At 51.8% G+C, this 18079-nt stretch overlaps 3 protein-coding genes across 3 annotated transcripts; all 3 read left to right on the top strand.

Annotated features, from left to right (window-relative positions):
* Nucleotides 1–2663: 2663 nt before the first annotated feature.
* Nucleotides 2664–5519, top strand: PFICI_08369 (uncharacterized protein; the record flags this gene model as incomplete). Its single annotated transcript, XM_007836950.1, has 1 exon — nucleotides 2664–5519. The coding sequence occupies one exon, from the start codon at nucleotides 2664–2666 to the stop codon at nucleotides 5517–5519; it is 2856 nt and encodes a 951-aa protein (XP_007835141.1).
* A 2707-nt stretch (nucleotides 5520–8226) lies between these two features.
* On the top strand, nucleotides 8227–8720 carry PFICI_08368 (uncharacterized protein; the record flags this gene model as incomplete). The annotated part of the gene is made up of 2 exons (XM_007836949.1): nucleotides 8227–8283; nucleotides 8358–8720. 2 exons carry the CDS (start codon nucleotides 8227–8229, stop codon nucleotides 8718–8720), a joined length of 420 nt encoding a protein of 139 aa, XP_007835140.1.
* Nucleotides 8721–14558: 5838 nt separating this feature from the next.
* PFICI_08367 (uncharacterized protein) lies at nucleotides 14559–17501 on the top strand (the record flags this gene model as incomplete). The annotated part of the gene is made up of 1 exon (XM_007836948.1): nucleotides 14559–17501. One exon carries the CDS (start codon nucleotides 14559–14561, stop codon nucleotides 17499–17501), a length of 2943 nt encoding a protein of 980 aa, XP_007835139.1.
* Between the last annotated feature and the right edge of the window lie 578 nt (nucleotides 17502–18079).

The raw sequence follows: 18079 nt of genomic DNA, 5'->3' as shown, positions 1-18079 counted from the left end.
CAAGAGGGAAAGCAGAGCTAGGCTACCCAGGTAGGGGAATGAAGCATTGGCCCGTCAGCAACGAGCAATCATTGAAATTGGACAATTAGGTGTGGTTCTCGTCTTGCTCCTTGGTACTGTTGATGGATGTGGGCGTCGTCGTGATTATTGCTGTTGCTGGTGTTGTTGTTGTTGCTGCTGCTGCGTGACGATGCTATGCAGCGCGGCTGGCATGTCTATCGCTACACGTAGGTAGGTAGGTAGTAGTGGTGGCACAAGGAGGAGCAGGAGGTCATGCACAAATAATGGAAGTGGATGAAGAGTGGGTGGAAGCTCTGCGAATTGGTCAATCGGTCAATTCATGAAACGCGGAGGCGTGAATGAACTGGGCTCGCTCTGGGTAAGCTCCGGAAGCATGGAGAAGCAATTGGGCTGACAGATAGCAGCATAGTGTTTGTGTGTGTATATAGTGGAGTAAAAGAACGCTCGTCCTGGTGTCGTCGGTTGGTTGGTTGTACGTAGTACGTATTGAAAAGAGGTCGTGTGGTTGGGTATACCCCTTATTGACAATGGTGATGTTATGCATCACCATTGTCCATCAATCAACCAATCGATTAAACAAATCCATTAATCGATCAAGCCAGTGTGAGAGAGACAAACACAATCGCTCCTCCAGCTTGGCTAGGTGGGCTAGAAATACCATTGAATGTGCGCAACAAGTTCTGGGATCAAAGATACCACCGTTATTGCTCATCACTCTACTACTTCCTCCTCCTGCTCTTCTTTTGCTTCGAATCATGATTGATCTTTCTGAACACACGAGTATAGTCAATCTCAAGACAGAAACTCATGTTCGTGGCAGCAGTAAAGAAGCAGGACAAGTAATGAGAAAGTTGCATTGGCCATCCAGCTCAACCTTCCGTGCCTCATTCAACACTCAGACCACACCTGGGACACGTTGATACAGCAGGTCTGCCAACGAAGCTATGCAAAAAGTAAGAAGGAAAAGTTTTCCGACTAAAGCCTTATCACGCGTTTGCCCGAGGTTCGCTCATTCATTGAACTACGCGAGGGCGAGTAAAGCGTAGTTTGCAAGAGGTGTAGCCAGGCTTGCTCATATATATTATTCACTTCTCGACCTAGACTATATTTGCCCGTCTCCTTTACCGCTCGTGTTTCATGCGGCTCTGGCCACCACTGCTTCTGTTGACGCCTCAATTTCCCCCATTACACGGTATAGGAAAATGACCAGATGGAAGGTCTGTATCAGCCTACTGTGCAGCGGCCTAGTATGTTGGTCCAGGTCTAATGGATCGATTCACCCACTAGAACTCATCTTCGATAGGGGGTCGAGGTGGTCCGTACGGTCCATGCTTCATTGCATTATTTGGATTCCTGGCCCAGAGTTGTGTGTTTTGTAGCATGTTAAAGTAATGCATGGCAGGCAGACTGCTCGGTCATGTGAGCAGCAGAAAGCCAGTTTTCACTGGCTCAATACCAATGTCGACAATACTTATTTCGACATGGGCACATCATACTGGTTTGGTCTAATCGCTTCAATTGCTCAAATAATCTAACCGCTTTGACGACGGAGTCAAGACCATCGATGTATTAATTCAAACTTTCCTGGCCGGGTCCGTCACATATATGTCAGACCGTAGTCGGCTGACCTATAGTGCTCGGATAATCTGGAGCGTCACACAAAAACCTATTTACTTACACACATATATAAATAAATAAAAATACGCCGCGGCCAATACCATGGCGATGGACGACACATCATGTACCTACTCAACGAAGATTTCAAATACACGGCCTCGATTCAACTTGAAGGCTCACTCGATTGCCTACTCAAACACACCATCGTCTTTCCACAAAGTTGGCGAGGATTCTGCAACCATCCATCCAAACGTCAAACCGCCCATGCGCGCGGGGGACGGGTGGCCTACGTTTACGACACGCTCCAGCACCCGTCAACACCATCCGTATAGAGTCGGCAGCTCCCCCTTTTCTCCGCAGCCCTCTCCCGACCCTGACTGAGCGGCCCATGGGAAATTGTGACATTGTACCAGTCATCCAGCAGGTAGATCAAGTCCAGGCCCCGTCGAGGGCGGACGGTTCCGGCTTTTCCCCAGCTTTTACCCCTCGTCCCCAGCTCTCTTCTGGATGTCAGCCCGAGTGTGATGGGGTGGCATGCGGGGAAGACGGCCGGCGAAGCCATCTATGGAATAATACCCCAGATATCGTATGCATGCAATGTGTCTCCTCCCTGCCCTGCCTTGCCCGGCCCAGTTAAGCCCAAACTCGGTGCTCGAATCATAGACTCCGCGCACCACGTAAAGTACTTTAGGCGGTAATTCCAGCCTCTGTGTCTGTCGTCTGACACGATTGCGTGGAGTTTACAGGTTGGCTTATATGCCGAGGGACACTCGTGTGCGTGTGTGTGTGTGTGTGTGTGCAAATCCTTCCTGCTCGATGCCAGAGCCGCAAGCCGCTCTTGCCCCTTCCTGCTGCTTGCTGGCATTCGGTACTCCCATATGCCAGCCTATAAAGAGGAGTTGCGCCGCAGGGTCAGATCTAGGCCTGGCCCCAACAGCGAAGACGGCAAGACAACGTTGATCCAGATATCCTAGCAGTTAATCCCACAACACATGCGTAGAGGCATCGGGTAGGTGATGTTTGCAATGGACATATTTATGCCTGTCGCAAGCACTTATAGACCATCAATTCAGAAGCAACGGCAGGCGCAGGCACAGGCCGGCGGCGATGGCAACAAGGACAAGACGGACAATGCAGAAAGACAAGCAGTGGATGCACCAGGCCGAGCTGGTAGCTCATCGGCGGCGGCACCTGGAAAGACACGCATTCGCTCCAAGTCCCGCTCCAGGTCCAAGTCGAGGACAAGGACGAGGAAAGGTCTTCAAAGACGGGTGCGGCGGTTTGGGCACAACGACAGCGATTCCGAGAGCAATCAGGCTCAGGCAATTGGCGGCAGAGGTAGTAGAGCTGGGCCATCATATGGCGACGTGGACGAGCAGCGCAGCAATATGGCGCAGGACAAGGACACGGGAAGAAGAGCGGTACTCACCCCAACGACTCCATCGAGCATAACGACTCCAACAGGTTTGAGGGAGGAAGCGCTGCGTAATGGCGCCGATGACCCTGCATCATTTGTATCCGCCAGCAGTGGAAGTTTGTGGAAAAAGCAGTCGACGAAGAAGCAGCAGCAGAAGAAAGGGCGAGGATTCAGTTTCATCAATACAAGCGGCGGCGGCGGCGGCGGCGGCAGCAGCAGCAGCAGCAGCAGCAGCAGCGGTGCCTTCTCCAGTGGTCGCGGGCTGGATCCGCAGCGCCTGGATTTGAGCCACAGCGGCGCAAGCGTGCCGTCGGGAAATGCGACAGCGGTTGCCAGCCCGTCCAATCTGCCCAGATGGGGAGGCAGAAGCACTAGCAGTAGCACTGGGCAAGCTGGGGGGCATACTGGAACAACATGCAACGACGCAATCCTAAACCCTGTAGCCCCGCCAGAGCCAATTGCCCCCTTCACCACCACCACTACTGGTGCAAACACAACGTCGTCCCCCCATTCCTCTCTGTCCAAGACATCTTCATCGTCGGATGGCAGAATCAGCGCCAGCCAACAGATCAGTCAACACCCTCCAAATCCTCACCCGTCTGCGCCTGCTTCTGTGAGAGCCCGTGCTGCTAGCCTCGGTGCATCGGTCGCCGGCATCAATCGCCAGCCTGCGGGCTCCGCCGCAACTGACGTTTCCTCCTCCTTCTCCTCCTCTTCCGCTCCCGCTTCAGCTGTCGTGGTCGCTGCTGCTCGTGGACGAATCAACAGAGACATCTTCCCTTCTTCGCTTGCCACTGCTGCCCCCACTACCAATTATTCTGCAAGACAAAGTACTACGGCGATACCGTCACGTCTTACTGCCCATGGTTCTCGCTCCGCTGCATTAGCAAGCTCAGATTCCGAGCCCCTGGCCGCGACACCCTCGCCCCCGGGCGCAGCCCTCCTTCTTGGCCTAGGTGCTGGCGCTGGCGCTGGCATCTTGCCGCCAGACAGAGGCGCTCAGAGACGGCACTCTTCAAACCATTATGCCGCCATGCTATCTGATGCTCAAAGCGCCTTGCCTACCAAGTCCTCCAACTCTGCTGCAGCTTATCGCCGTACCGGTAGCGTCTCGTCTGCGTCCGTCTCGGGACCCCCTCACCTCCACCGTACCGGCATCATGACCTCCTCCGAGAACCTTCCTCCCTCCTCTCACGAGGGTTCTGTTTCAGCCTCTAATTTATCGGCGACGTCCAACCTAGCGCTCAAGAACCGCGTCAATGTCAGTCCCAAGCCACTGGTCGTCCGCAACGGCCGTACCTATATCCACGACGATCAGCTACCATACCCTTTGCCTGTGGATCTTGCAGAGTTGCACCGCCAATCACTTCGTACGCTCCTGCTGTTTCAGCTCTTTGGTGGCCCTATCATTTCCGATGCCTTTGCTTCAAAGCCCCCCCAGCGCATCCTCGAAGTGGGCTGTGGTTCGGGCTTCTGGAGCATGATGTGCCACCGCTATTTTGCTCAGCATGGTCATGGTGGAGTCTCCTTCACCGGAATCGATATTGTTCCTCTCTGTGGCACTGGCCCTGATCCTAACTCCAAACCAGACAAGGATATGAACTGGCGCTTTGTCCAGCACGACATGCGCCGAACCCCGTGGCCCTTCCAAGACGGTGAATTTGACCTGGTCATGGTCAAGGACATGTCGTGCGCCGCGCCCGGTCAGTTTTCTCAGATCTTCATGGACGAATACCTGCGCTTGCTCCGGCCTGGCGGTGTGTTGGAGATATGGGAGACGGATATGAGCATGCGCATGTTGAGGCCGCATGTGCCTGCGACATCAACGGCTGCTACAGCTGCCGCAGCTCCACCTATCCCTGCTACCTCTGCCGCCGAGGATAGCGAGTCTGGAAGCGAGGATGAAGACGATGCCACCCGACTGGGCGTATATGTCGTTTCGGCAAACACACCATTGTCGGCACCTTTGAATCAATTCCTGGTCGAGTATAACGGCTGGCTGAGCAAGGCCCTGGATAAGCGTTTCCTCTCAGCCGTCCCTTGCACCATGATCGGTCCCATGCTGCTTCAGGAAGACGGCCTCATTGAGGTACGGTCCAAGCGTATGGCGGTCCCGCTGTCCGAGGTGCGCTGGGAGCGTGAGGGCGTTGGTGGTGTGGTCACCAAGGACGGAAAGAGCTACATTGACAGCATGAAGGGTAAGGGAAAAGCCAGCGACCACAAGGGTGGCAAGGGCGGAAAGTCTTTGACGGCTGCTCAGGCAGCCATACGAAGAACAGCGCTCGAAACCAGTGTTGGTTTGATCCAGGCACTCGAGCCCATGCTGCGCGATGTGAGCGGCAAGAGCCAAGACGAATGGGATGGCTGGACGGGCAAGATGATGAATGATCTACTAAGAGATGGCGGCACGAGCTGGGGTGAGTGTCTGGAGATTGGTGCCTGGAGTGCCAGGAGGAAGAATTAACAAGCCACCATTCCCCCTCTGGAACAAGCTTTGGACACCTCGGCCTCGAGGTATACCGCTGATGTGGGCTCCCCCCTTTTTTTTTTCTCTTCCCATCCACTCCTTCCTTCTTCAGCATTTGGACTTTGTATGAGATTATGAATCCTGCTGTTTGTCAGAGATTGATGTGGATTGGACTCTGTGGAAGGGTTCGCTTCGTCAAAGTCCGAGTGTTCCATGATTACCACGATGTCGCTGAGCTCAAATCACACAAGTCTGGGAATGGTTTCATACATGTTGCGACCCGATCGCAAGTTTATAGATAGAGATACCATATACTGGACTTCAATGACAAGATTGTGGATCGTCATGGACTAAGCCTTTCGCTCCATTCATAGATGCCCATATGCCTTCCTCAACGTCCGATAGCGCTTCAAGTAATATCTGTGGTGATTCCGTCAGCTCGAGCACTACGGACATTCATAACCGGCATTGTATTCGCCCTTCCGCAGAGATAAACAGGCACCGATCGGTTTTTGCTTGGAATCCAAAAAAAAAAAAAAAAAAAAGACAGGAAGAGGGTGAAGGATAGGCGAATGGTGTCAAGGGTCTGACACTGTCTGCAATATAGTGTATAACAACATCCTAGTTGCATCAGTGTAGATGGGAGGAATATATTTGTCCTTACAGTGCCTCAATCTCTGTGGTAGCCGTGGTCAGCAAGTTTCAGTGAGGGCGAGCTTGCACAAGCACAGATGTCATGGTCAGTGGTCTGTCGAGCCACCCGGAATCATTCTCCCCAGAACGGGACGGAGACAGGCTGGGTTTGGTAGATACATACCTTTTCGGACAAAGTCGGCTCTGGCAATCCCTTTGCGTATATCGTCTTCGTTTCGCAGATGAGCATTGGCCATGAAGGCCTTGTGTAGGCGAGGCCGGAAGTAGCCAAAGCCCAGGGGATAGTCCTTGCCGAGATGAAGTAGTTCTGTTGATGCAGTTTAAAGAAACCCATGAGTCAGCCAGTCGTCTCTTCCGTCTTACTAACTTCACTCGCTCGGTTCTAGACATTCTGGTGTGAAACCTTTGTAGATGGATATGACCTCTCTTCTCAATACGGCATCTGGAGGCGACATGATGCGGACTGTTGAGTCAATGGGCGAAATCGGTCTGGTGGTTGGTTGGTTGGTTGGTTGCTGGCTGGCTCTCTTGTCTGCCACCTCGTTCTGGCAGCCCGGCCTATGTCCAATAATCGGGCAACGGGCCAGCCAAGCATTCGCAGGCAAGTCAATGTCGTGAGTATGTAATGTAGGTAAGCAAGGATACTGGTAGGTGTGCAAGATTTGAGCTACCACCTGAGCCCGCAATCTACACTATATATAAATTATACGAAGAATCTTTGGCCAGATTATGAGGGTGGTGGTTGGCGGGTAGTGCAGTTTAGTGTATAATTTCTGAGCTGTGTTTTGCTGGTGGTGGTGCTTGTTGTAGTAGACGTAGTTACTTATCGAGTCATTCGCTATACGTCTGCAGTTTCAATTGCATCGTTGTTACGGCAGAGTAATGTATGTATGTAGTAGTGAATGAGTAGCAGTAGGAGCTGGTAGTCGGGTGACGCCATAAATTCATAACCGTACGTACTGTGTAGACGCTCTACCTACCTACATGTAACCTACCTACCTAATGTACCTGACCTTATTAGATTAGCCTCGGAAAGGCACCGGCACCCTAATTGAGCTCCACCACCAACAACCAAGAAGGGCCACCCCCCCAAACCCGTCCGCGTGCCAGCCGAAATGTCCGATCGCGCCTCCGGTGTATGCACCTCCATTGTATAATAAGTACATCTAAATAACCTCAGCACGCCAACTGCGCAACTTAAATCACATAAGCGCCAAAGGGCTCGCACTACTCAAAACACGGTCACAGGTTGCCTCTGCTTCACTGGCGTCTTACCGAATTGATTACCTTTCCGGGCCTTTTCAGGAGAGAAACCAAGACAAGATGTCAGGGTTGACACGATTTCCTGCAACCCTTGGGTCTTCCCTGCCGAGTTGGCAGCATAGCGGACTGCCCCGGCGCATTTTCTCTCAGTGCACACGGCGTTTCGCTTCCTCGGCTACCCCGCCGTCGCCACTGCCACTGCCGTCGCCGCGATGGCATGGTGATCTGAAGGCTCGGCTTGGAAAGTGTATCATGTTTGGTTGTTCTCCTTCGCAGATACAGCGGGCGGCTGGAGTACTGCGCAGCTTGGCACTGGAATGGCGATCTCTGACTGCAGAAAGCGAGGGGTTCCTCACGGGCAGCAGAAGAGGTCTGGAGGGTCAAGCAGTGGCGTGGGGGGAGATGGACAGTTTTGTGAGTATGGAGCATCTTGGGTCTGCCTAGGTCCGTGGTGTCTGTCTGGATATGGGTCAAATATCTGATACCCATCGCACCAGCAAGAGATCATGCCGGTACATTTTCAATCTTGCCATGACCTCTTCTTCTTCTTCTTCTCCTCCTCCTCCCTGTGACGTGACTCACGTCGGTCCCCAAAGTTGTCAGCCTCGCCCAGCCCTACTCAGCAGTCGAGCTTCATGTTGCGTGCCTTACCCATACTGACTAAAGCCCGTCCCAGCAACATGTCAATAATGCTGCATATATACGATATGCCGAGTCATCTCGCGTGAACTGGATAACGCACTTCGCTGCTCTAGATCCGTCTAATGCGGCTGAGTGGAAATCTCTCATGAGCCCAAACGGTGTCGGACTTATTATGAAGAGCATCAAGGCCGACTACAAATTTGTATGTCTGCGACATACCAATTATCAGAGAATCTGAAGTGGCATACTAATTCGTGCCTCTCACACTCTATTCAGCCAGTAGTGTACCCCGATCGCATATCCGTCTACCACAAGCTGCGGTCCTTGCCTGGGAGGTCAGACACGTCACTCATTCTCGACTGCATGATCTTGTCACACAGACATCACCGCGTTGCCGCCCGCACCGCGGAGGATGTTGTGATATATGATTACAGGAATGCCACCAAAACAACTACGCCCCCTTTTGTCCAGGACGTGTTTCAAAGCACGTGGGAAAAGCAAGAGGCGGCGATATGTTCCTCCAGGGCCAGGATATGGCAGCTGACGAAACAAGTCGAGGAGATTGAGAAGGAAACATGGGACCGCGAGGATGCCGTCGAGGATCTAGGAGCTTCTGGCAGTACAAGGCCTGCCAACTGAGTATTGCCCCGCCAGATCTATAGTGTTCTGGAGTGTCTTGGTTTTCCGTGCGTTGACGCTGAAGGGAGGGGAAGGGGGGACAATGATCCGGCACCAGGCTCGGCAGAAATGAATACCCTGTTGTGTGATATTCGACTTGCGACCCTCGAAGACGTTTTAGCTGAATTATGATATGGGACTTTTATTGATGGCGAAGGTAGAGGATGAGCAAAGTTGACCAAGTAGACATGGGCTAGATATTGCATAGACCGAACAAGAATCCAGGTCTAGACAGCCGGAAGGCGATGTCTTAATCGAGTGTTTTTCTATGACGATGAACTGGCGGATCATGATATACACACACACACACGCACATATAAAGATATATATATATATATATTTATGTCTGCCACAGAATGACAGATGGCAGAGTACTCTGGCGGCGACGACAAGTGGCTAGGAACACTCCCATGCCGCCAATTCACATACTTTCACCGAATATGCCAATCTGACCCCGAGCAGAAGTTTCAGGCTTCATTTACGCTTTGTTTCTCACGACATACTACTATGATAATCGATTGTGTCTCAATACTCATCAAGATTACGCATGCGGTAAAGCAATCTTGACGTGTCTTGGAGGATGTCCTTCTTGGAATTCTGCTAACCATGAGTACCGCTGGCTTAACGAGTCGAACCAGCAATCGATGGAAAGAAAGGGAGGGGGGGGGGATAATATCAAAAAAAAAAAAAAAAATGGTGCATAGCTGAGCCGTTGTAAGCTTGCTACTGGGATGTTGAAGTCTGTCTTGTCTACCCAGCTGCGGTTGTTGTCACACCCAGTTGCATGCGCTGTGCAATGACTCTGGTGTTGAGCCCCCTATTCTCATTCGGGTATTACGTACGTATAGACCATCCGTCCATCTGTGTCGTCTCTTGCAGTTGGGTGCTTTGCGTTTTGCGAGACTGTGAAGAGGCACGACACCGCCATTCGATCCCCTGTACAATCTCTGGTACCGCTATATCCTCTGCACACTAGGGAAAACAGTCAAGAGTAGCCACACCGCGATATCGTAAATGCCGACACGGCAAAGACAAGAGCGTTGCCGACATTCGCCTGCATGTACTATGCCCATGTCTGTCGTAATAAGGCGAGGCGGAGGAACGGGTTAAGGCATTGATGTGCAGCAACACCCAGCATGGTGCATATATAAACACGCAACTCCATATAGTCTCACTTGTCCGGCATATATGCACCTTGTTATGTGTGTAAGTATGAAGCATATCGGCAAGAGTAGAGCCTGTGTTGACCGATTCATGATTGTCAGTCTCCTAGCGACCATGAGAATATGCAGCACCGTGAAGCAAAGATACGAGGGACTTGAGAACGGCTCAAACGGACGGAATCATGCTGCAGTAATACGCACGCGGTATCGGTTCAGCAGTGTCAGAGACATTCACTTCCTCACCGTGGAGGTTGTTCACCATCTATGCTCCCGAATACCAAGCCGTTGCCCGTGTTGGTTGGCTGCTTGTTGCACATCGGCTAGGCTGCATGCGTACGTTTTTGGAGACCAGACCTGCATCCCAAATGAGGATATTTGCAGATCACACCCAATTGGGAATACGGCATTTGAGTTCTGATATATGCCTACCTACATACATACCACATGCATCAGACCAGCAGGAGCCAAGTTGGAATCGTTCGATTACCGTGCGAGGCTAGTCAACTGCATCTTATACCTGACTACCTAACAAGCCCAGCTATCGACTACATGCATAGGATACAGTAGAGTTCTCGACTAACGTTGCTTCAACACTCATCTCGGGCAGGGATCGGCCATGCGTATACCTGGAGTTTATGGTTTTGCTGCCCAGTGAATGGCTGCAACGGCGCTCGCATGACTTTGGATGACTCCGCTGATGGCCCACCGTGAATGCCGGCAGTACAGCAGAGGACCAGTTAGAAGCGATGGTGATGCCAGGGTAAACTGGCGTTGCGCGAAACGCCCAACCGCTATTGCTGGCTGTGGTGGATAGTCAACCTTGACTGAAAAGGGAAATATCCTTTTTCTTGTGGTACTGATCGCGGCTGAAGCGTTAACGTCGTTGCATTGCGCTCACAGGAAACCATGTGCAAATGGCTTCAAGCTACTGTGATTGGTAAATGCAGCGGAGAACTGGCGACAGATAGAAAATTGGTATGCACTCCAGCAAAGAGACTGGGGATACGCGAGGCATGGCCGATGTTCAATGTTCACGAATGAAGATGGATATCCATCATTGACAAGAGAACTTTACCTATAAGCTGACGTGACTTTGATTACGAAAGACATCCACCGAGAAATGCCAGCCGGTATCAGTTTTGAGCTCGTACTGCTATATTGAAGATATCTCGACGGCAGGATCCGTGATGAATCAGCATGTATTTCGCCGGCTAGCTATATAACTGACTAATAAAATTCAACACGTGATGAGCCCACTGATCGATCCTGCGTCGATGCCGGCTGACTCGAGTACTATACGGTGTCCAGAGCTCTAGCTTATCTTTTCTGCCCTTGATATCCAGGATATCTTCGTTCTTGTTCAAACTCGCCGCTTGAGGTTCAATGTTTCCCTAGTCACTAGAGGGGTCGACAAGAGCCAGCAGGTTTCTTTGCAGCCAAAGCAATGACGAGAGTGGAAGTGTTAGATCTAGACCAACTCTTTGCGTGAATGACCCGAGGTTTGTGGAGTGTAATACGCACTACTTTTATATGTTACGTAGTGAAGTGTATAGATAGAGCAGGAAGGGAGGGGGGGGGGGGGGGGGGGGGGCAAAAAAGAGAAGCACGAGAAGAAAAAAAAAAAATCCAATAAGAAGTCTGCTGCAAGGTAGATAGATACCCTAGTATAGTATAGATAGACCGTAGAAGCCGCATCTCCATTCTTTGGCGTCAAGCCTTTCCCGCCCTGTTCAAGCCTCGCACGCCCCGGATGTTCACTCGAACAGGTTCAGGGTATCAGTGCTCGAGTCAGTCCTGGAAATGACAGCATCTATTGTATATTAGTATTAATATTACATTTTTTTTCTCTTTCTTTTTTCTTAAATCATTGGCAAAACTGGCTTGAATGGTGAGACTGGGTGCTGAGAGTGAGTGAATGAGTGAATGGATGAATGGATGCGCCTCGGCGTCGAAAAGACGAGGAGCTAAGCAATGGGTCTATTTCTATCTTGGAGTAGTGAGCGGAGAGATGCTCAGTTATTTTTTTTTTTTTTTTTTTTTTTTTTGGCAAAAGGACGGCTGGTCGATTGGTCGATTGGCTGATGCCCGTGCCCGCTCGCTCATGGGTTCCAAGCATAACATAGAGTCTCTGACAGTATGGATCGATCCATCGTTGATCTGCATTGGGTCCTCGAGATGGCTACACACAACTTGGTACCCGCGATATGTGTACCTCTGAGCCTTTTGGCTGTTGTGAGGATATCCAGACACTGCCCAACTGCCTAAGCTATGTCTACATGCTCAGCAACGCAGCCAAAAATTGAAACGACGAGCTGTTGTTCGAGTGGCAGTCAAAACTATCGCAGCGGCATGGTTGCCAACTATGAGAACCGTCAACCGTCAAGGATAGTTGATAGTTTTCCTTTTTCCTATTGCCCGTTGAGTGCGTCTTTCTCATCGGTACCTGGGGGTATGCTGAGATAGATCTTGCTCGCTATGCAGGATTTTCGGACACTGACGAGAAGAGACGGCATAAAAAGTGCAGCAACAAGCTTTTTTGGAACTTTGGACTCGGTGGGCCACGCGTAGTGTACATGCCAATGGATTTTAAACATAACATGAGTAGCGTTGTGGCGCTAATAAGAGGCCCCCGCCGGGCCATTTCCATTTCACGCCGAGGCGCCCGCCGCCCCCACAAACAACTCGCTTGCTGTACCTCCCTGTTAGAGTTACCTACATGGTCCATGTGTTGATCGGCAGGATTCCTGTATGTGCTAAACCCACGAGTAAGCATCACTGAACGCACTTTGGGGGAATGGGCGAAGGGGCGAAGGGGCGAAGGCCGCCGTTTTTCAAGGTGGACAGGGACAGCCAGATCAATATAAAAAAAGACAATTGTTTTTTTGCGGCAAGCTCGATTGGCCTGAGTTGCACATCAATACTCCGAGCAACAGAGCAGATCAAGATGGACGAGGGGGGAAAGATGGCGGTATGCGATGCAATGTACCCAACTCGTGAAAGTACATGTCGTGGTGGCATGGTAATGAGATCTGACATGTGCACAGGACCCGGCACATGAGAGAGGTAGTGCAGTGCTTGCTGCCTTTTTAGTACACACTAATGTAAGGATACTGCATAACTGCACTGGTTCGCTGGCTGCGGCCGACGGCACCAGCATCAACGGGTGCCTGCCAGTGAAAACGGCTCTCACGCTACTCAATACAACTCTACCTCCATTACCTACCACATAACTGACTACCTTGCAGTGCGCAGAGGTTAACAATGTTTCCTGACACCGTAGTGTGTATGGTGGGGGGCTTTCTAGCAGGGCAGTGGGCAAAAAAGTGAAGCTGAGTACTACATCAACGCAGGCCGTAGGTAGTGAAATATACCTGGGGGCCAAGTCCGTACCTGGCACCAGTCCCGATTTTGCTGCTAGATACTTTCCCGCTGCCAGGTTTTTTCTTTTCCACCAAGACTTGTACAATTTTTTTCCCCCATGGTTTATTCTCCCTTTCTCTTTCCTCCCCTGGCCCTCACCTAACTTGAGGCTACCTTAACTCCAGACATTACATTACATATACTATTTCCATCCGCCACATACACAAAGTAAGAAGAGTGTATACCTTACAACCTTCGCAAACCAATTTGCCTAATTTAGGCAAAGAAAGTCTCCTGTGCAGATATACCCCGAATCAATACTTTCAAGATTATATCACAGCGGATATTACATTACAACCAACCTCGGTCTTAAGGAAAAGAAGAAAGCCAAAAAAAAAAAAAAATTCACTTACTCCTCTCTTCCACGTCTTCAAAAATTTACGCATCCATCGTCACTACTCGGTCTCGAAGGGGAGGGAAAAAAAAAAAGACAATCGGACTCTTCTTCTTTTTCTTTTTTTTTTAAATATTTCTTCTTCTTCTCTTCTTCTCCTCGCTCTCACGGTCTCTCCCCACTTAGAGGGATCATGATTCCGTTTGCTCCGTAATTTTATTACACCCTCGCACAATCTCATTCTCCGCTGCCGTGCATCCAGCCCAGCCCATCAATCGATTTCATCAGTCAGGTCTGGGACAGACAAGACAAGGCAGACACAGTCCATCCGTCCAAGCTCTTTCCAAGCAATCCACCACCATCTTTCTGCTTCGCATATACTTCGTACTCGCCACCGCAGGGCTTTCGGCGCCTTGTGTATTGGTCGTCTCAACGCGACTCACGAAACATTATCTTCATTCCAAACGACGACTCCGACTCCAACTCGACCACGACGGCTCGGATTGAATCGTCGCTTGCCATCCTTACTCCTTTTGGTTTTCTTCATCGTATTTTCCTTTTTGGTTTGGTCCCGTCCCGCCCCCCCGCCTCCAATGACGCCTGCTCAACCCCCGGGGATAATTCTCTAGCTGTTCCGGGAAGGTCTCTCACCTTCTCCGACGACCTCGCCAACAACTCGCCTACCAAACTGCCGGACCCCCGACCTCCACCAAGTCCACCACCCATCGACGGCAAGCCGAGCACCGCTGCACTCATTACTACAACCCAATAATTCGGGACTTGCTTTCTTCCTCTCGCCTTACGCTTCTTTCCTGCTGCGAGCCGTGCTGCACTGCCCTCTGGCTTTTGCGGTCGGAGCAGCGCGCTACGAAAGTCGATTGTATGCCTCGATCTTCCGCATCCTCCAAGCGACAGCAGGGTGCCCCCAACCAGCGCGACACCAGGCACGAAGCCGGCTCTGTTGGCCCCGGCAAACGCATTTCCAAACAAAAGAGTCAGAACTTGGCCGACGGCAGCTCTAGCAACGGTACGCCCAGCAATAACAACACCAATAGCAGCAGCGGCGGCGGCAGCAGCTCCACGACCCTGCCAACCTCTGACGCCCCGCCCGTACCGGCTACTCCTGCCCACCTCAATGGATATCCGAAGCAGTCTGCCGACATGCCGCTTGAGCCTGCTGTGAGAAGAGGCTCCTTGGGAACCTCGTCCGAGATCTCCTCGGTAGACTCCTTCGCCGCTACCCAAGACGACCACCACCGCCGAATCGATGTCAACGCTACCAAGAACTCCAATGTCCACCGCGACACGGGTCCTTTCGACTTTGCCCTGACCGTTCTTCGATCTTGTCCCCTGCAGGATACCATCGCCATTCTCATCATTCTGATGCAAATCCCCACATTTGCCCTGTCCGGAATTTACATGCTCTTCACCTTGTTGACCTTTGTCACAACTAACAGTGGCTTGACACTGAGCGATGTCTTTGAGTGGAACCTAGGTGCACCCTCGGTCGCCACTGTTGTATGTGTTGATGGTATCGTGCTCCTGATCTGGCTCTTCCTCTGGGGTCCCATCCAACATGTCATCCTCGATCTCGCTCAGATGGTCATTGCCCTCGGGCTGGGAGGCGGTTCGACGTCTCGCGACGGCGGATCTCTCAAGAACAGTCTGATCTGCCTGAGCATGATTCTGCTTTCTCATGGATTGCGTCACACCAAAATGAAATACTCTCCCGTGGGCTATCTGCTTGGCTCTAGTCGTTTTATGACGCCCGATCTTGACGATCCTCTTGAATCCCTCGAATCGATGCGTGGTTACGACAAAGTGCGCTCCGGCTGGATGAACTGGTTCAGAAGTATACTAGCCATTCACATTCTCACCCAAGGGGTGGTGAAGTGTATACGCGACTGGTATCTGCGGAGAGAGAGGCGTGATAACCTTGCCCAGTCGGTCGACCCAGAAGCCGGCAAGCCCTACAGTGGCGATGTCTCCACGGACGCTGGCTTTTCAACCCCCGACAGCGATGCTGTTTCTATCCAACCCCAGTCCGCCTTGAATTCAAAGAAGAAGCGGAAGCAAAGTGCGCAGATTAGAAATCGCCAGCCTTTGTGGGCCGCCATTGCGAGCACCAAAATCGTCGTCGTCAAGGAGTATGAGCTAACCCATAGCGCTGTCGATTCCGCTGGTTCGAATGCTACGGATATTCATAATCTAGGCAATGCGCCATTCAATACCGAGGCCAACCAAATTTGGATTTCTTATGTTGGTTGCGACGAGGTCTGCTTCAACACAAGCCATTTCCCCAACTTTGTTGCCTCTCCTTGCCCCCAGGAGAGCAGCCATTCGTCGAGGATCGATACGTCAAAGCCTTTCTACGTACGTGTCAACCATGCCATCTGGCAGCCTACTCGGATCACGGCCGTGCATAACTCGCAGCAAGACGGAAGCCAGGGTACAACCTGGAGCGGGGATATATACGGACTGACGCCTCTTTCCAATTACGAATGCGAATTTCTCAGCACTGTCACTCATGAGGTCTTGTTCTCCACAAGCGTTAGGACGACCCGAGCCAAGACGGCCGACATTGACGCTGCTGCCGCCTCCAAGGCAGGCAGCCAGAACTCCCTGCGGCCCGACTCTCCCACGACAACGCTCAAGACGTCCATTGCAGCCTCCGAGGCCAAGCTGGCCGAGGAGAAAACCCGCCAAAAGGCGCTGCGCAAGGAGTGGCACCGCAAAGCCAATGCCCTGAAGAAGGAGAATGAAAAGCTCTCGGCCGCTGTTCAGTCTGCCGGTGCTGGAGATGACAAGCTACGACAAAAGATCCAGCAGAACATGACCCAGCAGAAGCAGGCTGAGCAGGCCCTGGCCTCGCTCGCAGCGGAGCTCAAGGACTTCGACATTGTGCCCGAGTCTCTCAAGACGGCCTGGAAAGCAAAGCAGAGTACCTTTAGTGCCGAGAAGTGCAAGTTTGACGAGGCCAATGCCGAGTTCAAGAGCTTTAAAGCGAAGCTGGACGGGGATGTGAAGATGCTGATGGACGAAAAGGCCAGCCTCGAAGCCAAGAGAAACAAGATTAGCAGCCGAATCGCCAAGGTTGATGGGGAGCACGCCCGCATTGCGGATGCCAATGCTCGCGGACTCGACGAGGCCGAGCGACGCCGTCAGGACCGGGCCGCACTCGAGGCGCAGTTTCTTCGTTGGGAACACGACCTTATGGAGAAGATTGCCAGCCACGAGGCCGAGAGCATGAGCAGAGACGAGATCCTCGTCACCCTAAAGGGGCAGCTCGACGCCTTCCACAACCAGCAGTCGTCCTTCTACAATGGCTCGTTTGACTATGCGGACCCCACGGTTATGAGTCAATTGCCGCCCACGACGACCGCCGCGCCAAACACTTCGACTGTTGCTGCCATGTACGATGCAGCCACGGCGTGGTCCAACAGTGCATATAACGCTTCACTGTGGGGTCCGTCACCGTTGGCGCCGGGCTTTGTTCCTCAGTCGACGGCTGCTGCTTTCTCGCCCATGCATTCAACGCCCAAACGGGGCCGGTCTTCTTCGATGCTCAGTGACGTGTCTGGTTTCACGCAGTCCAGCGCCAACGACGAAGAACTGTCAAATATGGTGTCTGGACCGGGCCACATGGGCCCCTCCAGCTCCTTTCGACCTCCTCCTGGGTTCGAGTACCCGCATTACTTGCCGGCCGACGCGGATGTGGTCAGTGATGAGAGCTCGAGTGCGAGCGGTAGTGGTAGCGCAAGTGGCAGCGCCGGTAGTTCAGGTAGTGACAGCGTTAGGGATCCCATGAGCCCTCCTCCAAGTTAATAAAATTCTTTCTTGAAACGTTTTCTTCTTCCTCCTCCTTCTCTCCCTTTTTTCTCTCCCTTTTGCGTAAGCGTTTTTGTATGCTTGGGACTTGACATGTACATATCATGAATGTACTTTCCGCATACTCTCAAGTTGATGCCCATGTACAGGAAGGGGCTACTGCGCCCTGCACTCAGCCTACGCGTCTATGGTGATTCGCAAGCTTTATTGATTTTCGTCATTTTGGCACTTCCTCGCCTCAATTTGTCTTGGCACCTTCGGGAACAGATCGAACGCTCCAAGTAGCCACGCGTGTTCAGACGTTTCTTGTATAGACAGTAACACGAACTGCCCAGTGTATCATCCATGCTGTGTTGGTCGCAAACATGACATGCAATATCGTACAAGGCGCCAAGCTTGAGGACGACGAGAGGAGACTACTGGATGTTCCCCCCGGGGGCTGGGCCACTCTTTCCAAGCCATACAGAGCAATCGTTGCAATGTTAGGGGTAGCTTGGAATGTATATCGTATATGTGTGTGTGTGTGTGTGTGTGTGTGTGTGTGTGTGTGTGTGTGTGTGTGTGTGTGTGTGTGT

Source organism: Pestalotiopsis fici (assembly GCF_000516985.1).
Source record: "Pestalotiopsis fici W106-1 unplaced genomic scaffold PFICI_Scf_5, whole genome shotgun sequence".
In the NCBI taxonomy this organism is placed as follows: domain Eukaryota; kingdom Fungi; phylum Ascomycota; class Sordariomycetes; order Amphisphaeriales; family Sporocadaceae; genus Pestalotiopsis; species Pestalotiopsis fici.
Note: the sequence above shows the minus strand (reverse complement) of the source record. Positions and strands in the feature narration are given on the sequence as shown.